Source organism: Cyanistes caeruleus, chromosome 15, assembly GCF_971803275.1.
Source record: "Cyanistes caeruleus chromosome 15, bCyaCae1.hap1.1, whole genome shotgun sequence".
Classification (NCBI taxonomy): domain Eukaryota; kingdom Metazoa; phylum Chordata; class Aves; order Passeriformes; family Paridae; genus Cyanistes; species Cyanistes caeruleus.
This window is the reverse complement of record NC_141715.1, coordinates 1,838,307-1,862,677: the sequence shown is the minus strand read 5'-3', so window position 1 is coordinate 1,862,677 and position 24,371 is coordinate 1,838,307. Positions and strand designations below refer to the sequence as shown.

Sequence of the window (24,371 nt, the reverse complement as noted above, 5' to 3'; positions counted from 1 at the left end):
AACAGAGACTCTCCTAAGTGTCCCTTAGGCTGTTGTGTCTTTCCAGGTGGAAATAGAAGAAGATCAAGGGATTTCCAGTTGGAGATGAATTCAGAGAGAGAAGAGGGACACATCACAAAAGCAGTTTGTGCCAGTTTTTAGGGCAGGTTTGGAAAGAATTTGAAAGCAAAGCAGCTCGTGCCTTGGAGTTTATCAAAACAGCAGCAAGAAGGTTTCAGAAGAAAATCTGTCAAGCCCAGCAAAGGATCTTTAAGGAGGAGTTCAGCTGATGCAGAAAGAAAGGACTGAGAGAAGGCAGGACAGGGACAAAGCAGGTCCTGTAATCCCCAGATTTTCTGGGGTACCAAATAACTCCCAAAACAGGAATGGTGCAGGCACAGAAGACAGAGATGGCTCTGAAGGTGCCAAGTTTGGATGCATCCCTGCCCCAGCCACCACCAGAGCACACAGCTCATCCCTCTGCCACATCATGGGATCAAAAGTGGGTCAGGGAAATCTGGGAGAGACTCCTGATGCTCTAGAGTCATATAGGAATTAATTAAATCCTTCCCAAAGTGCTGGAGGAAGGGAGTTTTTAACCTGATTAATATCGTAGGAATACTTTGGGATCAAGGCTGGCTTAAATCTCAGATGGGGTAAGAAAAAATTGTGCTGCCATTAAATAATCAGCTGTCCCAGGGAGGATGAAACCCCACAATCAGCCCATAAATCCTGCAGATGTAATATTTATAACCAGTGTGGGTTTATGCTTTTGTGTGGCTCCAGTGCCACAGTCAGAGCAGGTGCAAAAGAAAGGAAAAAAAACCCAAACAAAACAGCAAAAGAAAACAACCACCCCATAACCAGAGCACAGAGGGAGTTTGGTTATGTAAGGATTCATTCTTCCTTCCTAAAAACCCATCTGCTGCTCAGGAGCTCATTTCTGTGTATTCATCCTGATTCCTGGCCTGCATTCCAAGAGTCTCCACGGCCAAATGTGGAGTCTTTTTAATTTCCCTCCCCTCTCCTGCAGTGTGACAGGAATTGCTGGCACTCGTGCTGCCTCCTACACTTGTCCCCAGTGCTGTGGACTCTTATGCCACTTTTCCTTCCAGTTTCCTTCCAGTTTCCTCCCAGTTTCCTCCCACTTTTCCTGACTGTTTCCTACCAGTTTCCTCTCTGTTTTCCTGCCTTTTCCTGCCCATTTCCCTCTGTGAGGAGGGAAGAGCCCACGGGAGCTCTGAGCAGCTTCACTGGGACCCCCAGGCCACGCTATGCACCCCCTAACCCAAGACAGGAACAAGGAGCTGTCACCCATCCCCTGGCACCCAGCAGTGTCCCTGGCACCCAGCAGTGTCCCTGGCACTGGCACCTGGGGTTTCACCCTCTGGATGCTCGCCAGGGGTTGTGTTTTGTGCCCCATCTTCACCACTTCACTCTCCCTGCCCTCTCCATGGAGATGTTTTCCCTGGAAATGCCCAGCACAGGCCGGGCTCCCATCCCAGGTGACACTCAGGTGACTGTGGGCAGTGCCAGCAGAGGTGACAGCTCCAGGACTGTCCCCTGCCTCATTCCCACCTCAGCACAAGAAGTTCCAAATCCCTACTGGGAATTATTTTTACATTCATATATAAATATTTATATATTTATTTATATTTTATGTAAATTCTATATATAAAAATATAAAATATATAAAATATAAAATATATAAAATATAAAATACATAAAATATAAAATATATTAAATATAAAAATATATTAAATTTAAATAATAAATTAAAATGTATATATTTATATATTCCTATATAACTTTATAAATATATAACTATATATTTTATATATTAAATATAATAATATAATAAATTAAATATATAGGTTTATATATAATTATATTTATATATACGAATTTATATATATTAATATATTAACATATTAATATATTTTAAATATAATAATATAATACAATTATATGTATATAGATAAATTTAATATATAATTTTTTAAAAAAAACTTTTTAATTTTTTTTTTACATTTGGCCTCACTATTCCCCATCCAGAGTCACTTCCCTGCTGCTTCTCCCTTCCCCCAGGGACAAGGTGAGCTCTCAGGGCAGGGCCAGCAGCACTGCAGGAATTCCAGGCCTATTCCAGATGTTTCCATCCCAACACACCCCAGTGCAGAGATGGAGAATTTATTTAAGCCCCTGCAGCCACAGTTGGTGACTCCTGGCTCAGGCGCAGCCCCAGCCCCTGCTCCTCCTCCTCCCCATACATATTTATGAGCCAAATTATCACTGAACAAGCAGGTTGCTGTGCAAATAAATGATTTTTAATCTAAATTACCCAGTTTACACACTCCCCCCAGCTCTGCTTAGCAGAACAGCTGGTGTTTACCAGCTCCTCATCACTGATCCAGGCAACACCAGGAGACGCTGCCCAGAGAGGAGCAGCCACCTCTGAGATAGGCTGAGCTCCAGCTTGTCCCTGCCTCATCCTCCTCATCAGGTCTCTCATCCAGCCCAGTCTGCACCACTGTGCCACGAAGGAATGATGAAAAAATGTCTGCTGATAACAAGTGTTATTGTTGGGTGCTGTATTTCTGCAGAAAAGAGTCATCATTTGGATGAAAATCCAAATAAACCCAGCTCTCTGTATTTCCATTCATCAGCGTTTCCCTTCTCCTGATTCCAGGGGAGGCTCACAGCGGAGCTCAGATGATGCAAGAATTATTCCTGTCGTGGCATTTCCACTGTCCAAGAATGAACATATGTGAGAGAAACCCGGCCCATGGTTATCCCAGGCCTTCAAGGGCTCCCTGAAGCATTAAACAAACAGGGGCTCACTGGGACTGGGGGACTGCCAGGTCAAAGTGGGGAAGGACTGGAGCACCAAAGCCAAAGCAGGGATGTTCCTGCAGCTCCTGGCACGCTCTGGGAGCGCTGGGAAGGAAGGTGCTGCTCTGAGCTGCTGCACAGCAGGTCCATTTCCAGCCTGGCAGGCTGCAGGGAGGAAGGAAAACTCCTGGCCTGGGCATGGAACAGGGCATCACACGTGGTTTGGGAAGGAGTCACGAGCCACAGCACACACGGTGTCAGAGGAGATGTGATCCATGCCTGATCCATGCCTTCCCTTTCCCCCAGTTCTGCCTCTGACTGTGACAATGGAGGACACTCGTGGTCAATGCCTTCTGCAGGATAATTCTTGTGTTCCCTACCTTCTCTTCCTGCAGCCTTCTCCAGGATAATTCCTCCAGGATAATTATCCAGCTTCTCCAGGATAATTCTTGTGTTCCCTTCCTTCTCTTCCTGCAGCCTTCTCCAGGATAATTCCTCCAGGATAATTATCCAGCTTTTCCAGGATAATCCCTGTGTTCCCACATTCCTGGGAGAATTTCTGTGGAGAATTCCTGTGGAGCTCTCTCCCTGGAGCCTTCTCCTGGAGCAGCAGCACAGCCTGTGCCCCTCCTGCTGTGTCCCAAAAAATGCCCATCCTGGGCAGGGGGAGGATGACAGGAGCTCCAGGAGCTGAGCCACCACCTGGTGACCTCCTCTGGCACAAAGTCCCCAAATTTCTCTGCCCACAAAACTGGTGGCTGGAGGGATGGAATATCCTCATCTTTCCTTGGGCACCAACCCAGGACTTGGTAGACACAAACAACAGCTTTAAAATTCACTGTATTATGAATTTTAATTAGCCCTGGCCACCCTGAGCTCATCCTGGCCACCCTGAACAGGCAGATGAGGGAGAGGGAAAATGATATTTTATAGGATGCTCCCAAGGAGGAAGATTTTTTCCCCCTGCAGACACCACAAATTTGTTTTGTTGTGATTTAAGGAGGACACATCTGGTTTCAAAGCAGTTCCAGAGTCCCTGCAAATCAGAACATCTCTGATGGACTCCTGGAGCTCGGCTGAGTTAGGCCAGCTCAGACACTGAGCCTGGGTGTTTGAACAAAGCCCTCAGGGCTTCCAGATCCATCCCAGCTCCTCTCCACAGCCTGATTTCCAGCTGTCCATCTTCCTCCTGGTACAAAGATGTGGGATCGTGCTTCTCCCCGTGTGTGAAAAGACCCAGAGGATGGTAAGGGGTTGGAATGATTGGAATGGTCCTTAAAAACCATCTAGACCAAAAGGAAAATGGGAACTGGCTGAAAATCTGCAGAAAATACCCTGCCCTGGTGTGGTGAGCACCAAGCACCTGCAGCGAGCTCCGGCAGCGCACTGGGGTGGGCAGGGAGGTTTTGGGGAGCCCTGAGCTCGCTGGGTTTCACCCAGGATGAAGATTTCCCTCCTCTGGGCTGGGCTCTGAGGCTGCCCGGCAGGAACTCGGTAAACAAGAGGTAAATAATCATTGCCCCGGTGACAAACGCCCTCGGAGGGATTGGAAGAGGAAGCTGAAGCCGGCGTTTGCAGAGAGCAGGGAGGAAATAAATATTCTGCATTTAACAATCCCAGGCAGGGCAGCACGGGCAGGGAGGTGGAGGAACTGGGAGCAAGCTCTGCCTGTGAAGCCCCAGATGGCCACAGGTTGTCAAAGCAAAGAGATCAGCCGGGAAAACCTCTCCTTCTTCCCTGTCCTCCAGCCCGGAGTGAGAGCCGAGCCCGGGGCTCGCAGGGAAGCCGCTCTCGCTGTAAAAATGGGCATTTATTGCTCTCTGGTGGCAGAGATGCACATTCCTGCCGTGTGCCCGGGAGAACATCGGGCTGGAAAATCCCTCAGATCATCGAGCCCGACCATTCCCCGCCGCTAAACCGTGTCCCCAAATGCCACATCACAGGGATGGGGACTCCGGCAGCTCCCCGCTCCGGCGCTCTGCTCCTGTGCTCCTGCTCTGGACCCGGAGCTTGAGGGCAGGGCTGGGTGAGGGTGGGCTCTGCTGGGGGTTTTTGACCCCAGATGAGGCTGGAGCAGCCCCTTTATTCCTCCTCACTTCCCTAATTCTGAGTCTCACTGCCAAAAGCTTTGGTGGTGCTTTTTACAGGAGAGAGATTCCATCACAGACCTCGCGGGGCAGGAGAGGATAACAACCAGGCATAAATAAAGGAGCTGCTGTCTCAAACACGTTTGGGTTGGGCTGAGCTGCTCCAAGGTGTGGGGACAGGCAGGCACATGGCAGCACTCCCCAGTCCCCATCCTGCTTGTGAAACCTCCCAGGAGCTCAGCCCTGCTGCACCACCAGCTCCAGCCCCGCTGCTGGGCCCTCATCCTGCCCTGGCTGTGCCACCTCCTCTGCAGGCACAGCCCTGCTCCTGAAAAACGAGGGCAGGATCCCAAGTGCTTGGGATGAGGAGCCCAAACCCTTCCAGCTCTTCAGGATGCGGTGAAGGACCTCTCCTGGGCCGGTTCTGGAGAGCACACGGACCTTGCACGCTGCTGCTGACGGCTCCCACTGGTGTCCCCAGGGTGGCAGATGGGTCACACCACGTGGCCACCTTCGCTCAGCCACCGGGGCCGCTCCGTGGCACAGCCTGGGGTGCCCTCAGGTCCCCCTGGGGCTCCAGGGATGGCACCCAGCTTGGCACGGAGCAGGGCTTGCAGCTCCCGGTCTCCCAGCTCGGCGGCTGCGGCGAGGGCCAGCAGGAAGTAGGAGGCTGCGTCCTGTTCATCCTGAGCAGAAAGCACGGGGCAGGTGTCAGGAAGGAGCTTCACTGGAGGTCATGGGGCAGGACGGAGCTGGAGCAGAGCTGGGGACACCTGATTTCACTGGAATGGTGCCAAATGCCAGCACTTCTTCCCAAATTACCTCCCCCACTTCAAAAGCAGATGTGACCTCCAGCCTCAGCTCTCCATCCAAGCCACAGCCCCATGGGAAGGCTCCTCTCTTACCTGCAGCTTGTGCAGAGCCAGGTTGCCCAGGTGCCAGTAGACCTTGCAGTAGTACAGAGCTTCTGCTGAGCTCTGCAGCACGGGGGGACGCATGGCCAGGGTCTTCAGGTAGCAATCCTCGGCCATCTCGTACATGTGCAGCAAGTCATAGGCTGTGGCCAGGCGGTGGAAGGCAACCAGCTCCTGCAGATGATCCCCTGGAAAAGAGAGGGGTGGAATCAGCCAGCTCCTGCCATGGATCTCCTGGAGAAGAGAGGGGTGGAATCAGCCAGCTCCTGCAGATGATCCCCTGGAAAAGAGAGGGGTGGAATCAGCCAGCTCCTGCAGATGATCCCCTGGAAAAGAGAGGGGTGGAATCAGCCAGCTCCTGCCATGGATCTGGAAAATAGGTGGGCAGAATCACCCAGTTCCTGCAGCTGATCCCCTGGAAAGTGGTGGGCAGAATCAACCAGCTCCTGCCATGATCTTCTGGAAAAGAGAGGGGTGGAATCAACCATCTCCTGCCATGGATCTTCTGGAAACGTTGCTGATCCAGCTCAATCCATGCCCAGCCCTGCTGAGCCACGTTGGATGCATCTTCTCAGCAGCCTGGGGGGCACAGATACCTCTAAGACAAAACAGAGCCATGGGCAGGGTTGTTGATGCCACAGCTGGACAATCTGGCCCAGCAGTATCATTCAGCCAGGGGATTTTTTGGGTGCTGGAAGGGGCTGTTAGAAGACTGGTCCAATCCCAGACATTTAAGCTGGCATTTTTGCCCATCCAAACTATTTCTGTAATGGGAAGAGGTGAGGTTTTTAGCAGGGCAGAGAGGAACTGCTCAGTCCTGTGCTTTCACCAGATTTCCTGTGCTCTAGGGTAACAAAAACCCTCTGCTGTCAAATAGCTGAAAAAAAGGGAAGTGGCCTTAAAAAGACACCATGACTTCGGGTAAGAATAGGTCCAGCAGTGTTAGGAAAGCAGGAGATCCCTTTTTCACATGGATATTGCTCTCATCCACAAGATTCAGTGGCTCCCAATGCCCTGTGGGTGAAAATGACCCACTGCCCATTAACTCCCAGGGCTGTGAATCACTCACCGACCCTGAGGCTGAGCCTGGCTGCCAGCGTGGCAAACTCCAGAGCCTTCTCGTAGCCCTGCAGGCTGATCTGCAGCTCTGCCAGTTTATTGAACAGCCGCAGCTCTGTCTGGGTGGCCTTGAGTTTCCTGGCCAAGGGCACAGCACCTCCCTAAGGAGAGAGAATGGAGAGTTCAGGATGTTCCTGGAGGGATCAGCACTGCCTCAGGGGGGTGACAGAGCAGCAGGACAAGGACCAAGGCAGGGGATGGGCACTGCAGGTTTAGGTTTTAGTCCCTTCTTTCCATTGAAAATGAGTTTTAAACCCCGTGGCTCTCAAAGCCTGAGCCTCACATCTCTGCCCTTCCTTGGGTGCCTGGAATTCTGACTGGGTGTACCCAGGAGTGACCAGCTCACACTCAACACCACCAAGATTTGTAGTGGAAAGAGCCCATTCCCAATCCTAAATGACCTCTGGGTTTTTTTCACACACCTGTGCTCCAGGCCTCCCACTCTGGCACCCTCAGGATCACCCCATCCCTCTCCACCCTCCATCCTTCTGGTCTGCCCTGGGGCAAAGCCCTCCCAGCCACCCCCCTGTGGGGACACAGGGACAGAAATGCTCCGAGGGGCTCCATACCCTGTAAAACTCCACTGCTCGGGCCCTGTTCCGGCTGCCATTAAAGAAGGTGTCACCTGCTCTCTCATAAAGATCCATGGCCAAGGAGAAGTTGTCCCCTTTCAGAGCAGTCTGGATGGCTGCCTGGAAGGGAAAAGGAGCTGGAGTGACACTTGGAAAGGCACAGACATTGGTGTGATTAAATAAACCCCATATTTTAGGAGCTGCTCTTCCACTTTGCAGCTCAGCTGATAAAATAATGCTGGAGATGGAGAAATGCCAGAAATCTTCAACTCCAAGGACTTCCCTGGCACTTACCCCTTATTTATGGATATTTCAATGGGAACTGGTCACTTTGCACCTCCAGCTTCCTTTGGCACTCCTACATCACTTTCTGACTCATTTAATTCACTTATTTTCACCCCCAAAACCTCTAAATTCAGTGGATGGAAAGAAAGAGAGGGAATTCAGTGTCTGAGGGTAAGGCAAGAGCTCCTCCTTCCAGCAGGCTGTTTACAGTGCTCAGAACTTTCCCTTCCAGATTTTCCAGCCCCACAAGGCTGTGATGGGAATGTGTGGGACAGCTCCAGCCACCTCCTCCATACCTGGAAGTACATTTCCACCAGCTCATCCTCCTGTAGAAGATAATAGAGTTTTCCTGCCTGCAGCCAGGCCTCTGCTGCCTTCACAGCCTCCTCGAGGTCGATGAAGATCCTCAGGCTCTGCTTGGTGCAGTCCAGGGATTGTCTCAAAGCCCTGTGATGGCAACAGGCAAAAAGTCACTTCAGAGGAGTCCCAGGACACTCTCAGCTGTCCCCATGGTACTGACCCCCTTCCCTCTTCTCCTGTTGTTACCAAAGGCTGGGGACAAAAGGACATTCCCAGCTCTGAGCAATGTGTCCTGGAAGTCTCCATGCTTTAATGCTCAGGCTTTAATGGTCATTCGGCCACCTCAGGACAATTCAGGACACCAGTGGTGCCACTCAAGCTGCTCCTCACCCCTGTGTGATAAAGAGGGGTTTGTCCAGGTCACCTCCAAACCCAATCTGCCTCCCTAAACCGAGCCCCCGCTCTGCATGGAGCACATGCAGGGAACTCCTGTACTTCCATCTCCCAGACAGCACCTGGCACCCAAACCCACACCTTTGCCTGGTGGTTGTCCCTTGTGCAGTCATGGAGAGATCTCTGGATCTCTGGACAAGCCCCTTGTCCAGTCCTGGTCACTGGAGCACACAGGGACAGGCAGTGGGATGAGCCAGAGGGTTGGACACGGGTCCAGCTGTGGGGAAGGGGAACCCAGCAGTGTCCAAAGACAAAAGGACAAAGTTTGTTTGCTTGGTGTCTCTTGTGCTGGCAGCCAGGCCCCAGCTGACCTGGGAGCGCAGGGAATGGGGTGCTCTGTGATCCAAACACTCTGTTCACGTGACAGGCATCTGCTCCCTAAATACCTTGTCCCTGCACTCGCTGTGACCTGGCTGAGGAGGTGAACATCCCAGCTGGGGACAGCCCTGGGGACAAGGGAACTGGCTCTCCACTCTTGGTCTGATTGCCTTGAAGGTCTGTGGCCTGTCCCAGCCTCTTTCTGCCCTCTCCTGCCCAGTCTGATCAGTCCCACGCAGGTGTCAGGCTGGAGATTAAAGGTGAGCTGGGTTTTAAGCACCTCAAGTCCCTCCCTGGGGACAATATCACAGCAGATATAGGAAGGGCAGCTTTGGCAGCTGGAGGCTGAAACCAGACTTACTCCAAGAGCAGATAAGGAGCCTGTTCCTCCTGGGGAGTGGTGATTAATCATTGGGATAAGCTTCCAAAGGAAGCAATGAATCCCCTGTCACTGGGTCCGCTCTGCTGAAGGCTGGATGTGTCCTGGAAAACGGTGCTTGGCCAGACTCCAGTTCTGTCTGGGACAACGTTTGCCCATCTCTGGCTGACACTGAGCTGTTCCCTCTCAGAGCACAGTGAGAGCTCCTAAATCTCAGAACCAGAACTGTGGGGCAGATGGAGCCACCCACCCTGCTCAAGGGACACCCCAGGAAAGCCACTGCACTCTGGCAGCATCCAGCAGCCCCAGACACTCACTCAGGTGTGCCCAAAGCCTGGTAGAGCAGGCTGAGGGCCTGCCTGGCATTGCCCTCCAGCTCCCTGTCCTGCAGCTGCCGTGCCAGGGACGCCCAGTGCTCGTGGTAGGCGATGCAGGCCTGCAGGTCGGGGCACACTCTGCTGCAGAAATGGCACAGACGCTCCGTGACGTGCAGCTGACCTGCGTGGCACGGGGAAAGGGGGAAGGACAGGTCAGGGGACGGTGCTGGGGAGCTGGCAGGGCCGAACGCTGCCCTGCTCCCCCCTGTACTCACTCCTCAGGTTCTGCCACTTCAGGGCAAACCCCAGCGCCAGTTCATAGCAGAGTTTGGCATCTTCCATCCTCTGCCTGTCCACCATGGCCTGTGCCAGCCACAGCAGCACCTGTGCCAGCTCCAGGTCCGGCTCTTGGTGTCCCTGGAGCTCGGCGTAGAGCCGGACCGACCACAGCAGGTAGAGCTCGGCCAGCTGGGCGGCCCCACACGAGAGGCTCAGCTGGCCCAGGTTAGCCAGGGCCACGGCCTGGTTCCTCCTGTTCCCCGTCTCCTTGGCCTTGTGCAGGGCCCTCAGGAAGTTCTCTGCAGCCTCCTGAACGTGTCCCTGGGCCCCGAGGGCCATGGCCAGGAGGTTGTGCACGGCCCCGGGCTGGGTCTCGCTGGCGGTGCCGCGCAGGGAGCGCAGCAGCTGCCGTAGGATGTCCCCAGCCGGGCCCGGCCGCTGCTGCAGGAGGTGCATCCACCCCAAGGACAGCGAGGACTCAAAAGCCTCCTCCTCCCCCAGCAGCCTGCCCAGGGCTGCAGCTCTGGCTGAATAGCAAACAGCCCCGTCCAGCAGCCCGTGCTGCAGGTACGTCCTGCACAGCACGGCGCAGAGCGTCCTCTGCATGGGCACGGCCCTGCTCTCGCAGCAGAACTGCAGCGCTTGCTTGAGGTACAGACAAGCCAGCGCTGGGATGCTGCTCCTGTCCAGCTGCTTCCCCAGGAGTTTGGGAGCGTTTTGGAGGATGAAGCCAGCTCTCCAGATGGGGGTCGGTGTCCCCTTGGTGCTGCTGGGAGCAAAGGACCTGACAGAGGCCAGTGCGAGGTTTGGCAGGCACTTCTTGTCATAGAGGTAGCCCAAGGTGGCAGCAGCATCCAGTGGCCCACGGGAGCCTGGGCTGAGCCAGGTGGTGCTGAGACATTGGAGATGCTCCAGAAAGGGCAGCACCTCCTCGGTTCTGCCCAGCTGCAGGAAGAGCTTGACAATGAGGAAGCAGACGCGGGCCTCCAGCGGAGCGTTGCCCACAGCGATGGATTCCCTCAGGATGTACGTCAGGAGCTCCAGCTCGCTCTCTGAGCTGAAGGAGCGGCCAGGAAGGCACACGAGCAAGGTCAGCGTCTTCCCCAGCAGGGAGGAGAACTTGTGCTTCATGTTCTGCTTCAGGTAGATGGAGGCGAGGCTCACGTGCAGCGCTGCCAGCAGGGGCAGGTCCCCAAAGCCCCTGTCCAGGACACTCATGGCCTCCTCAAAGTACACCCGAGCCTGGGACAACTTGAGCTTTTTGATGCAGAGCTTGCCCAGGAGGAAACAGAGCCTGACGTGAGCCCAAACCGAACGAGTCCTCTTGGCCCAGTTCCGGGAAGTCTCCAGGTACAGAACCAGTTCATCCTCATCAGAGAAGCCATAAAAAGTGGACTGCAGAAAGGAAAAGCTGAGATCATAAAAGCTTTGGAAACTGGGCACGAAGCTGTCTTGGTTGAGGAAGGTCAATATAGGATCAAAGATATCAGCATCCTCCATGTGTCCAGTGTTGAGGTCGATGAAGAATTTGGGGTAGTCCAAGTCATCCAGCTTCTCCAGGAGAACATCTTCTAGTGTGGCAGCGGCTGTTTCACTGCCTGGGCTGGACAGCTCTGAGGTGCTGCTGGTAGCCCAGTCATTGATTTCCTCCCAAGACTGGAGCACTTGGATTTCTTTACTGCCATGGAGAGCAGCCTCTGGAAGGGAAACCATAGTGGGATCACAAAGAAATTCTTCCCTGTGGCTGCCCCTGGATCCCTGGAAGAGTCCAAGGCCAGGTTGGATGGGGCTTGGAGAAACCAGGGCTAGTGGAAGGTGTCCCTGTCATGGCAGTGGGCGGCACTGGATGAGCTTTAAGGTTCCTCCCAACCCAAACCATTCTCTGATGTTTCCTCATGTCCAAATTCACCCTCAGAAGCCATCACCAAAGCCTCACCCTCCGTCCCCTCCTCGTACTCACCCTGTGGCACTTGTGGGAACACGGCTGTGGGTTCAAAACCAGCTGTACAAAGAGACAAACAGAAAACAAAACCCCAATTCCTTGGTCGGTGTCAATGCACAGAAATCAGTCCCAAAGCCAGAACAGAGAAACTGAGAACCCCCAGAAACCCTGACCCGGGTCCTGCAGGCCAGGCTCAGTGGAGAACAGCATTGCCAGGGTGAGCAGCTCAGGAGCTGCCCTGGGAGCAGAGAAGGTCCCTACAAACCCCTGGGGTCACCTCCTGAGGGCACCTCCAGCCCCCATCACCAGCCTGAGCACAGTTTGGTGCTGTCTCCTCCCCAGAAGTTTCCTCCACTGCACTCCCATGATCCTGGGGCTCCCCAGGCACTGCCCAGCTCTCCGTGGGGATCCAGGGAGTGGGATAAAAGGAGAGGGGACACTCACCCAACCTGTAGACAGAGGTGATGTCAGTGTGTGCCAGGTCCCGCAGGAGGGTGGCAAAGTGCTGCTCGTCACCATTGCAGGGGATGTGCAGCACTGGGGACTTCTCCTCTTCACTCAGAAACACAAAGCCCTTTCCCCTGGGGTGGGGCAGGAGAAAAGAATCAGTGTGTCCCCAGCCCCTGACACTGCTGGCCTGTGGGGTGGGATGGGATGGGATGGGATGGGATGGGATGGGATGGGATGGGATGGGTTTTCTCATCCCTTCTCTTCCTCCCACCACAGAAGTTCTGCTGCAGATGAACACAGGATTTTGGACACCTTCCTCATCCAGGTTCTCCGTGAAGGAACAGAAAGGTACCAGAGAAAAGGATCTATTGGTCTTTTTTGGAATCCAGAAGCCACAAGATACCACTTGATCTGCTCTGTCCCTTCTGGAGCATCAGAGAAAAGTGCTACAACTCACCTTGGGTGACTCTGAGAGAGGAAAGCTCAGCAGACCTTGGTTAAAGCCTTGTCCTCCTACACACACTCTTGGAGAAGCCTTTTGGGATGGGCATCGAGTGGAAGCCACCAACAGAGCCAACTGCCTGAGTCAGGGTGGGATTTATCACCCTCCCTCCCTGGACAGCTCCTGCTGTGTCCTTGGGAGGGTGTGGAATTCTGCTCTGTGCCAGTGGCCATTCTGCCTCCACATCCAGGGGCAGAAGGAAGGAAAGCAGGATTTGGTTTCCTCGGCAGGGAATGCTCTCCCCACCCCTGCCAGGCCCCCAGCCCCTCAGAGCTACAAACTGAAGACATTGCTAGGACAAAGTGGGAAGCCAGCTTGCAGGAAACCAGATTAGCCCAGGGCTGGATCTGTTCCTCTCCAAGAATCACCTGAGGCAGGTGAAATACAATTTCTTTGTCTGAGCTGCAGCAGAGCCTGGCCAAGGCTTCTGCTCACACCTCAAACCCACCCTCTGGGAAGGTCCTGCAAAGGAAACCACCTGCCCTAGGCTCTCACACAGCCTTGAGGTGGGATTTGGAGCCTCCCCTCCATTTCCTCCAGAATTTAATCTAAATAAACTCACAGAGGTTGGCAGGGCTTTACGTGTCGGGTGGGGACGAAGCCAATGCTCCTGGTGCTGAGGGATTTGCCCACAAACCAGGGCAGCCCAGGGATGAAGAAACCGATGATTTCTATGGGGTCTCCTTTGGAGAAGCTCAGCTCATCCCACGCTGCTCCTCTGTGGTCCTCGGTGGCGATGCACCTGCCTTTGACTGGGAAACCAAAGCAAAAAAGGGAATTTCAGTGGGATCCCTGCTAAAACCTCCTCACTGGAAGGAACCTGGGCAAGGAGAGGCCGTGATTCCAGCTGGAGAGGACTGCCCCTCCCTCCCCTAAGATTTATTGTGATCTTGGATCCAGCTCTCTGCCATTTCTCCTTGAGAAGTGGATGAGAATACAAAACAAGAGAGGGATAAGCTCCACACCCCTGCAAGCAGCCTGGAAGGTGAATGGAAATATGGATTTTCACAGACTCTGCCCTATCTCAGCTCTGCCAGGAGTGAAATCTCAGGCAGTGCAAATGTCCATCCCTACATGACAAAGTCACACCTGCAGGGCCCTCCTGTGTCCAGCTTGCTCTGAGCTGGACCGGGCTGGGTTAAGGGCTGGATGGTGGGCACAGGTTTCATGGGAACACAAGGTGGGAACCTCATGATTTGAAACCTCCCTCCTGAAAGAACAAAAAGAAACAAAAAATTGAAGTAGTTCAGGAAAAACCCAGCTGCAGAAAGGTGTCACCAGCAGCTCTCTGTGATCATTAGAACGTGGTTTGCAAGTTCTGATCTGCATCCCAGAGAGTGCAGAGATGCAGAATTCCCTTAGAGCCCCTCTAGTGGGGTCAGGCCCAGAACAACAAATGGATTTGTGGTCATTTGTGGCCAAGCCCAGGCTTTGAGCTGTGCTCACCCCTGGGACAGTGCCTTGCACAGGAGTCACTCACCAATGGCCTGAGAGCTCGTCCCACTGATCTCCTGGGAGAGGCCAAAACTCACAGCATAATTCTTCAGGAACCACCTGCAAGGCAAAAGGGACCCTGGTCCTCGGTGAGCCCTCCTGAGCTCAGCCCAGCCCCAGGGATGGTGTCACACCACCGGGGAAGAGCAGGATAAATTTGCCATCTTTAAAGGAGATTTCTCTAGGTAAAAGGCTCAGGTGACCAATGTGAAGCCCCACCTTGGCTGGCATTGCCTTAATTCTTTCTGCTACTTCTTCATCTGTTAATCAGAGATAACCTCATGTATGACCTAAATCAATATCTTACAAAAAGCACATCTGAAGTAGGAGCATGTCCTTGCTGTGTCCCATTGACAGCACCTGCATTGATTCCAGTCTTATGCCTAATGTGGATCCTTCTGGAAATATCCTCATGGAATTGTGAGGCTCTTGCCTCACAGGAAATCAAATCAGGAAAGATTCCTGGTTTGAACCACTTTAATTTGAACTTTAATTCACCACTTACTGGTAAAAGGGGTGAGGTATTGGCTCCAGAGCTGTCACGGGCACCACGCCTCGCTGTCCCGTCAGCAGGGACATCCCTTCCCACTTGGAATCCTGTCCTACACTCTTCACATGGATCAGCTCATTCCTGCAGAGCTGCAGACTCTCCTCTCCCTCCTGCTCTGACTTCCAGGCTCCAGGCACTGCCCTGCAGAAAAAGTTCCCTGCAGAGAGAAGGAGTCGGAGATTGGATCAGTGGCTGCTGGATTTTCAGAGGGGATTTTCAGGAATTCCCCACTGTGCATTGCTCTCACACCTTCCTGGAGGAGCAGATCCATGTAGATGGTGGCCAGGTGCTCTTCATCCACGCTGACCCTGAGCTCTGTGTCCTCCACCAGGGCACAGTCCAGCCAGAACTCCTGGGCAAAGAGCAGCTGCTCCAGGCAGGTGCCCACGTACCCTGAGAAGCCAAGAGGGGGATCAAGATCAGCATCTCCTTCCCTGGGCAGCAGGAAGGGTCTTGGAGATTTCCAAATGTCTGCAAATTTTGTCTCCAAAATTCGAATCTTCCCAATTCTCACTGATGCAAACAGAGATTTCATAAACAATGGATTGCAAAGTTTCCTAATTCACATTCTCACTGTCCACCCTGAACATTACAGTTCTGTAGTGTCAGGAAATGCCTTCTCCAAAAACCCTTCTCACACTGTCTGTTTAGACCTTGGAAACATTACCTAAAGTCAGATACGTGGAAAACTTCCAGACTTCCTCCAGGGTTTTGAAGGTGAGGAGGAAGCGATCCTCGTGTGCCTGCATACAGACCAGCCTGGCTGACAGCTCCTGCACGTGGGAGACAAAGCAGCATCAAGGGACACTCCTTGAAATCCAGCAGGGAAGGAGAGCTCAGTCCAGGCATCCTCTCTGGAGCTGGGATTTGTTTATATAAAACAACTCTGTGCCCGTCCAGAGCTGTCACCTCCAGCAGGGACATGGATTTGGTGATGCCAGCCCTGTGAATTCCTGGCTGTTTAAGCTCAGATCCCCCAAAACAACACCAGGCTCAGCTCTGCCTCTCACTTGCCCTCAGTTCATCTTCCCCATCACTCCAGTCCCCTCCAGAGTCCCCTGCAGTGGCCTTGGGGGAACTCAGCTGGTACCCCAGCCCACCTCCCACCATTCCAGACACATCCCAGCATGCTGCCATGGGGTCTCTACCTTGAACAGGGCACAGACATCCCTGTCATCGCTCTCCAGAGCCCACAGCTTCTTCCTGGCAGCTTCCTGGAGCTGGGGATTGCGGCACCGGGAGGAGCGGCTCTCCACGGAGAAGGAGAGTGAGAGCTCTTGGAGAGGAAGAGGAGGAGATTAAAGGGGAGGAGGAAGAGGATGGAGAGATACCCCTGCCACCCAGAGCCACCTGAGCCACATGGAGCCACCCAGAGCCACCCAGAGTCACCCAGAGTCACCTCTGCCACCCAGAGCCACCCCTGCCACCCTGCCAGGCCCAGCAGAGCCTCCAGCCCGGCTGTGATGCTCAAACAACACAAACCCAGCCCATCCTCATCCTCCAGCCACCAAGACAAGACCTGAGGCACTGCAGGGAACCCCAGGAAATCCGTGAGATTCCACAGGCAGAGCCTCACCTGGCAGAAAGCTGTGCCTGAGAGGGAGCAGCACCACAGAGGGGTCCGGGGAGCCGTGTCCTGCCTCAGGGCTGCTCTGCTCTGTCACCCCAGCCTTCCCTGGAGAGGAGGGGACACAGCAGAGCTGCTGGGAAATGCTGTGGAAGAGCTCGTGGGTGTCCTGTCTCAGCTGAGAGCCCCCAGGAGCACAGCCCTGCAGATCTGCCTGGGGATTCTGTGGGTCTGGAACCACCCTAAAGCTGTGCTCAAGGCTAGAGAGATCCATGGCATTGATGGGGTCTAACTCCATCATTCCCTTGATTCTGGGCTTGTTTTCCAGTGCTGGAATGGCTCTGGAGTGAGGGGATTTTCCCTCCTGTCTCCTGGCCAGACCCTCAGACGAGCAGATCTGTTAAAAGGGTGAATCCCCAACAGAGATTTTTTTTTTTTGGATGAGGCCTCAACTCCCCAGCACAGGAGAGCCAAGGCCTTGCAAAACTCCCTTCAAACATTTGAAAATCAAAATGAGATTTTGTCCCCTGCCTGCTCTGGTGGGTATCCAAAATCCAAGCAGCATTCTCCCTGCTCCACACATCATCAACAACTGCCATAAAGGATTCAGGGTCTGCAACTTGAGCTGCTAATTATGTTAATGAAAGCTGAGGCACACAGAACTCCAGCCCTGCATTGGCAGTGGAAGGATAACCAGATTAAACGCCAATTTTTGTCAGTAATCAGACTGGATTTCTAAGATAAACATGTACCTGGAGATGTGGAGCTGGAATGTGCAGCAGCTTTTTAAAGTCATTTCTTTGACCAGAACCCAGCTTTACAGTTCTTTTCATTGAGCCAGCTCTGCCAGTCACTCAAATAAATAGGCATTTGCTAAGTCACTCAAATAAACTGGTATTTTCATGCAGAAATAGAATTCTTATTTAGAGAAATAGAATTCTTACGTAGAGCTAGCAAGTAGAAAAGAATAGCCCAAGCCTGGACAGGTCATTAGTAAGTTTTTCTTTGAAAGAAAAGGGTCTGCATTTAACAAAGTCTTAACATTTTGTGTGGCAGCTCAGTCCCTTCCACATGAGGGAAATGGAGAAGGGGAAGTGAAAGGAGACAGAGGCAGAACTAAATCTGAGCTGGCTCCTGCCATTGCTCCACTCCTCACTGTCCTCCTCCCCTCTGTGCCCCAGCAGACCCTGGCAGGGGCTGGGGATGGGGACTGGGTGTCATTCCCTGGGGACTGGGTGTCATTCCCTGGGGACGGGGACTGGGTGTCATTCCCTGGGGATGGGGACTGGGTGTCATTCCCTGGGGACAGGGACTGGGTGTCATTCCCTGGGGATGGGACTGGGTGTCATTCCCTGGGGACAGGGACTGGGTGTCATTCCCTGGGGATGGGACTGGGTGTCATTCCCTGGGGACTGGGTGTCATTCCCTGGGGATGGGACTGGGTGTCATTCCCTGGGGACTGGGTGTCATTCCCTGGGGACGGGGACTGGGTACCATTCCCGGAGGATGGGGGTGGGTATTGGGTGCTATTCCCTGGGGATGGGGTTGTGTCCCTGCTGCCATTCCCTGGGGTTGTGTCCCTGCTGCCATTCCCTGGGGTTGTGTCCCTGCTGCCATTCCCTGGGGTTGGGTACCTGCTGCCATTCCCTGGGGACAGGTCCCTGGTGCCGTGGTCGTGTCCCACCACCATTGTCCCCGGCGGTGCAGGCGGTCCCAGCGGGGCAGGAGCTCGGGGGAGCGGGGCCAGCAGGACTCACACTCCTCACCTGGGGAACACGGAGGGTGGGCAGAGGCGTCCGGATCCCCGGCAGGATTCCCCCTGCCCGAGAGGTGCCCGTGGGATGTGCCACAGGAGGTGCCAGGTGGGACACTGCCCGTGCCACCCGTGCCTGCAGCAGGACCGAGCCTGTCCATGGGTCCCCAGAGCCTGGAAGGGGTCAGGGCTCACTCTGGCTGCTCTCACGGGTTCAGTGTTTATTTTCATTTCAGAAAGGGAACTGGGAGCTTTTTTTTTATAAAGGCACCAATTGAAACTGCAGCTGGGGAGTTGTTCCCAGTCGTGCCAGTGACTCACTGACCTCCTCAGTGCCAAAATATTTTGTAACAGTGGGCAGGAAACAGCTCCAGCCCCGAGCCAGGTGCAGGTCCCAGCACTCAGGGCTGCCCTCCTGGCTCCAGGGCTGGGTGCTCAGGGCACCTTCTGGCCCTGGCTCTGCCGGGGAACATGTGGCCACAGCGGCTGGCCCTGAGCCATGGCCCTTCTCCAGCTCACTGGGACACGCTGGAACAGGAATGGTGCCTTGGGGGATGCCAGCACCCCACGGGCTCTGCTTGGAGGGCTCCTGGGCAGGGAGGGTGGCGAGGGGAAAAGCCAACAGCATGGGAATAAAACAAGCCCTGAGTCATCCTGTCCTTTTCCTGGCCAAAATGTCCTGCCTCACTCCCCACACACCCTAATCCAAGAGGAGGGAGGAGCAGGAGCCATCCCAGAAAGGCCAAGTAGCCAGAGGGGCCAGTGCTCAGCGCCAGAGCGTCCCCAAGGGTCCCATCCCATGGAGGGAGCTCTGCAGCCACAGCTCCCCCAGCCCCAGTGCCACAGCAGAGCCCCACAGACCCCTTACCTGTGCATCCCAGCGCCAGCTCCGGGTGCCAGGGGGTCCCCAGGCAGCAGCCCATGCGTGCAGTGACAGCAGCAGGGGGCTGGCAGAGGGCTGGCAGGGGCAGGGCTGCTCGCTGCCCGCCCGGCACCGCGCCTGGCCACGGCCACAATGCACAATGTCCCCTTTGAGCGGGCACTGGCACAGCGGGGGCGGCAGCCACAGGCTCAGGGAAGGGTTTGGGTTGGACTCACAGCATCAGTTGGGTTTGGAAAGGCCTTTAAGGTCATCAAGACCACAGACCTATTACTGCCAAAGCCACCAGTGAATCGTGTCCCTAAGTGCCACCTCTGTGTCTTATAAATGCCCCTGGAGATGGGGGCTCCACCACGTCCTGGATGGGCTGTGCCAGTGCTTGGCAAGCCTTTACATGGAGAAATTTTTTCTGATATCCAACCCAAACCCTCCCTGGTGCAACTGGGGACCATTTCCTCTCATCCTGTGCCTTTTTTCCTGAGATCAGAGCCCTACCCCCCTGGCTGTCCCCTCCTGTCAGGGAGCTGTGCAGAGCCAGAAGGGCCCCCTGAGCCTCCTGTGCCCCACCCTGCCTCCAGGAGGGCAGTGCCCATCCCACATGGCACATTCCTGCCATTCCTCCTCGGGACTCCCTCGCTCTGCCCAGCCTGCCCCAGCTCCCAGCTGCTCCCTCCAAGCCGATCTCCCCCAGTTCCAAAGGCAGGGCTGTTCCTGACACCTCTGCAAGCACCTTCCTCACCTCTGGGGGTATCCAGCATCCTCCATCCGGGGCTGGCTCTGCTCCTGGGCCTCCTTCCTGCCCCGTGCTTTTCCCGTGTCCCCGTGGGGGCAGCTGGCAGCACCACGGGCATCTCTGCCAGCTACATCCAGGTGAGCTCCTGCAGCCCTGGCACTGCGGGCACCCCCGGGCTCAGCGCTGGCCAAACCCCAGCACCAGCAGGGACTGGTCTGGCAGCTGTGCAGGATCCCTTGGGCATCCCAGGATGAGGATGAGCCTCATTCTCTCCTCACTCACATCCTCAGGGTGAGGATTTGGGATGGCTGGGCGGGCTCACTGCGCTGTGTGTGGTCTGCAGAGCATCTTTGGGCAACAGCAGTGCAGCCCCTGCAAAATAAAACCCAAAAGGTTTAGGGAGAGAACTTTCAGGTTGGGAGGGGTTTGAGGGATAGATTTTTACTCCAGCCAGTGCCACCACTGCAGGGATTTCTGTGCTGGGGTGCTCCAGGGGCATTGATGCCTCTCCCAGGCTGCATCCCAAGCCATGGCAGTGCCTTGAACTTCTCCAGAGTAGGGAATCATAAACCCAGACAGTGATCTAGGCCAGGCTGGGTGAGGCTCTGAGCACACTGGTGCAGTGGAAGGCATTCCTGCCCACCAACAGAGGTAAATTTTAAGGTGCTTTTTAACCCAAAGCCGGTGGTCTCTATGATCCCATGACCCAGCGAGGGAATTCCTCACCAGAGGGATTCCCACGCCTGGCACAAGTGCAATGCCCCTGAAGCAAAGTGTGAGGAGTGTGAGGCTGTGGGAAGGGCAGGATGGAACCCACCTGCCTGGGAATTTCCACACAAAAATGAAGCCAAACCAAAAGCCTCTGCAGGGAGGGTTGCAGACTGGAGGAGCGGGGGTTCCTAATCCAGATCTCCAAATGCTGGGATTGCCTGGAGAAGGGAGCATCCTCTCCATCCTCCCACAGAGCCCCGGGGAGCTCTCCAGGCTGGGGTTTGCACTCAGAGCTGTGGGGCTGCAGGAAGGGGAGGACAGAGCAGCGCTGCTCCCATTGCAGCCATCACTCACCAACCCTGGGAAACTCCACATTTAAAAAACTCCCCCAGCTGTCCTAGGGGTGCTCTGAAGGTGCAGGAATCAGAGGGGGAATGCAGCCTGCCTGTGTTCAGAGCACACAGATGGAATTTTGTGATGGATTCAGGCACATCTTAACACAGGAGGTGTTGCTGCTTTGGTCCCATGCTGTCCAAGTGGTCTGTTTTTAAACAAAATTTTTTGCTGTCTTCAGAAGATTCTTGGTTTTAGCAGCTCCTGCTCACCAATTAGCATCAATTCCTTCTACACAGGGAAATATTTTTTTTAAATAAAAAAAATGGGTTTTAAAAATGTTTTAAACACAAATATCTTTGTGGTTGTGAAATGTCTTTTTGTTTTTAAGCCTACCTTGACAACTTAGCAACAAAACCCATCCCTGTACAAGCAAAGGTGTCCCCTCCTGTTTGACCTGAACTGGAATTTGCCTTTTGACCAGCAAGCTGAAAACATCTCACTCCAATTCCTTCCTTTCTGGTTGCCAACAAACCCTGGATCTCCCCAGGAGAGCCCCCATTGCTGCTGCTGCAGCCTGGCCTCCCTGGAAAAGCCCTGTTTTGGTAAGTTTGGAATATTTCCTGGCATCTCAGCCTGTTCCAGAGGGGGTTCTCTGCCTGTGCCAGCCCTCCAGGGGTTCTGCTCGCTTTGCAGCTCCGGGCAGCCACGCTTCCCTGCCCTGGGCACGGAGCGGGATGGGAGCGGCTGGCCGGGCACCCTGGGGGCCAGAGCTGCCACCCAGCCCTGCCACCAAACCCCCTTTCCCAAACTCAGCTCTGGTTCCTCCTGCCAGTTCCCAAAGGAGCCAAAGGCAGCGTGTCCCTCCCGGCCGTGCTCATCACTGATCCTCAAACCCAGCCAGTTCCACAGCCCAGCTCCTCAGCCCCAGCTCCACAGCCCCAGCTCCAGACCCCCAGCTCCACAGCCCCAGCTCCTCAGCCCCTCCACAGCCCCAGCTCCAAACCCCCAGCTCCAGACCCCCAGCTCCAAACCCCCAGGTCCACAGCCCCAGCTCCACAGCCCCAGCTCCACAGCCCCAGCTCCACAGCCCCAGCTCCACACCCCCAGCTCCTCAGCCCCTCCACAGCCCCAGCTCCACAGCCCCAGCTCCACAGCCCCAGCTCCACAGCCCCAGCTCCACAGCCCCAATTCCACAGCCCCAGCTCCACAGCCCCAGCTCCACAGCCCCAGCTCCACAGCCCCAGCTCCACAGCCCAGCTCCACAGCCCCAGCTCCACACCCCCAGCTCCTCAGCCCCTCCTCAGCCCCAGCTCCACAGCCCCAGCTCCACAGCCCAGCTCCACAGCCCCAGCTCCACAGCCCAGCTGCAATTCCAGAGGCGCTGGATCGCTCCAGCCACCAGCGGCGGCTCAGCTGGGACAGAGGGACAGCCCCGGGGACAGACAGCTCTACTGACCTGCTCCCAGCTCCGCTTCCCTCCCGGAGAGCTCCTGGCTGACATTCCAGCCTCTCCAAGCCCCGAGGGAGCGCTGCGCTGCCGGGATGGAGCTCCCGGGGCTGCGGACGTGTTTGCGAGCGTGCCCAGCTCTGCCACTCCCTCACACCAGGGCAGGAATTCCTTCCAGGAGCTCCTTATCATCCTGGGAACCTCCGCTTCCCAGCAGAGGTCAATGAGTTACCCGGGGCTGTGCTATCAGCAGGAGACCGCCGGCTCCCGGAATTCCCAGGCAGGGAACAATTCCCAGGGGAGGCTCTCCATGGGCACCGTGCGCCCCAAGCTCTGCCATTCCAGGCAGGAGCAGCCTCTCCCGGCCTCACCTGTGTCCTGCTCCTCGGGGCTGGGGACATTCCGTCCTCACCGTGCGACAATCCCGGGAGAGGCATTCCCTCCTGGAATTCCAGCTCCGAGCTCCCCTTCCTCCCTCCAAAACGCAAATACAGGCGCAGAACAAGAGATCTGTGGAGCCAGCAGTATTTGTGCATCCCGGCTAAAGTCCGTCCCAGAGGGAATTACAGGGGTTTTTTTTCCTCTTGGAAACAATGAAACAGTTAACATCAAGCTTTCCCGATATTTCTGTTTCCTTCTGAAGTCGGCCATTCCCTGGCAGGCTCAAAAACGAAGCCTCTCGGCTTTTCAGCTTGTTATTTCAAAGTGAACCTGAAAGCAAAGGAAGTCAGCCCAGACCCGGCTTCGCTGGAGGAAAAAGCAAACAAAAAAGATGAAAACTTTCGTTTGAGGCCAAAGAAACTCTTGGTTCACGGTTTGATCCTCGGCTATGGGTGGGGGGCACCCACTCTGGCGTGAGATGGAGCAGAGCTCTCCTCCCCTCCCTCTGAAATGCGGGTGGGGAGGGCTGGGATGTGGCAGGAGCGCAGGGGACATTTCCTCGGGGACATTTCCTCATTCCAGAGCTCTGCCTTTGCTGTCACCCCGAGCACACGGGCACAGAGCAGCGATAAGCACCTGCCCCCTCCAGGTTTTCCACCCTCCAGGAATTCAGGACCCCTGGGTACCTCCATCCCCAGGACTGGCTGGGGACAGCGTTTCCCCAGGTTTATTTTGGCAGCTTTTTATTTGGGGCATTGGGGAAGGGGGGTTCATGCACGGCTGAGGACACATGGAAATCTCCAGGCTTTCACACCAAACTGGTGTGGCCAGTCCCTGAATGCAGCAGGACTGGCCTGGCTTTAAGATCTTTCTCCTCATTGATGGAATTTTCCTCCTCACTCAGGAATATTCTTCCATCTCCAAGCTTTTCCCAGCTTTTCTCAACACAAGGCAATCCAAATCTGCCTCTGCTGCACTGGGAATTCTGCTCCATCCCACAGCTGAAGGGTTAAGAGGGCTCTGGGGCTGAACTGAGCTGAACTCAGCGCTTCGTGTTCAGAACTGCTGAGTCCTGCTCCTCTTGCATTGTTTTCAGCCAGAGGGGGAAATGAACCCTCTTGGAAAACTGGAAAACAACTGGAAAACAACTGGAAAACAACTGGAAAACAACTGGAAAACTGGCTGTGTGTCTGTGTGTGTGTGTGTGTGTGTCTGTGTGTGTGTCTGTGTGAGTGTGTTGGATGGATCCACGTGGATCTGGAGGCTGGCACCAGCCTTTGCCACACCAGGAGCTGCGGTTTGAGCTCTCCTCCCTGGCACTGGGTGTGAATCCCAGGAATCCTCGCTGCTCCTGTCACCATCGCTCCAGGGACAGCCTCCAGACTGCTCAAGACTGAGCCAGGGAAGTGAGGCCATGGATGAGGCGTGGGAAGGAGGAAGGGAGGACCACAGGCACTGCCCAGGCTCCCCAGGGAATGGTCCCAGCCCCGAGGCTCCCAGAGCTCCAGGAGAGCTTGGACAGCGCTCCAGGGATGCCCAGGCTGGGATTTTGGGGTGAGGAGTTGCACTGATGATCCTTCCAGCTCAGGATATTCCCTTATCCATGCATTTCAGGCTGTGAGGTCCATTCACCCTGCCCCAGGAAGGGCAGAGCTGCTGGCACCAGCAGCATCATCCCTAAGGAGTTTGTCCTAAACTTTGCAATAGGAATGTGCAGACATTCCCCTTCCCTTGTGCCCAGTGTCACCTCAGGGACATCGTGCCGTGGTTTTTGGGCTCGGTGTGGCCTCC

General features: G+C 54.9%; 1 protein-coding gene across 6 annotated transcripts; it reads right to left on the bottom strand.

The window, feature by feature from the left end:
- Positions 1-2,284: 2,284 nt before the first annotated feature.
- On the bottom strand, positions 2,285-23,167 carry SH3TC2 (SH3 domain and tetratricopeptide repeats 2). Of its 6 annotated transcripts, none has more exons than XR_015276669.1 (20): positions 22,571-22,702; positions 19,712-20,077; positions 17,974-18,105; positions 16,349-16,447; positions 15,921-16,048; positions 15,440-15,545; positions 15,022-15,165; positions 14,728-14,929; positions 14,209-14,282; positions 13,291-13,480; positions 12,221-12,357; positions 11,795-11,836; positions 9,831-11,531; positions 9,556-9,736; positions 8,085-8,235; positions 7,501-7,623; positions 6,882-7,032; positions 5,804-6,000; positions 5,340-5,584; positions 2,285-4,097 (listed from the first exon to the last, which is right to left on the bottom strand). XR_015276669.1 is itself a non-coding variant. In XM_086851558.1 (19 exons), exons 2-19 carry the CDS (start codon positions 19,821-19,823, stop codon positions 5,393-5,395), a joined length of 4,062 nt encoding a protein of 1,353 aa, XP_086707684.1. In that variant the 5' UTR covers positions 19,824-20,077; positions 22,209-23,167; the 3' UTR covers positions 2,285-5,392. The 6 variants fall into 6 exon arrangements, 4 of the variants coding, with proteins under 4 accessions (XP_086707684.1, XP_086707686.1, XP_086707683.1 ...); XR_015276668.1 differs by lacking the exon at positions 22,571-22,702 and adding an exon at positions 22,209-22,341; XM_086851558.1 differs by having other exon boundaries at positions 2,285-5,584; positions 22,209-23,167.
- Positions 23,168-24,371: the final 1,204 nt, after the last annotated feature.

What these genes read in the sequence shown, in the direction of transcription:
- SH3TC2 (XM_086851557.1), bottom strand. Translation starts at nt 18,253, where the DNA reads ATGGACAGGCTCGGTCCTGCTGCAGGCACGGGTGGCACGGGCAGTGTC. An exon ending in ATACCTCACCCCTTTTACCA is followed by an intron (nt 14,283 to 14,727) that starts GTAAGTGGTGAA and finishes TTTGCCTTGCAG; the next exon opens with GTGGTTCCTGAAGAATTATG. An exon ending in GAGCAGTGGAGTTTTACAGG is followed by an intron (nt 7,033 to 7,500) that starts GTATGGAGCCCC and finishes CTCTCTCCTTAG; the next exon opens with GGAGGTGCTGTGCCCTTGGC.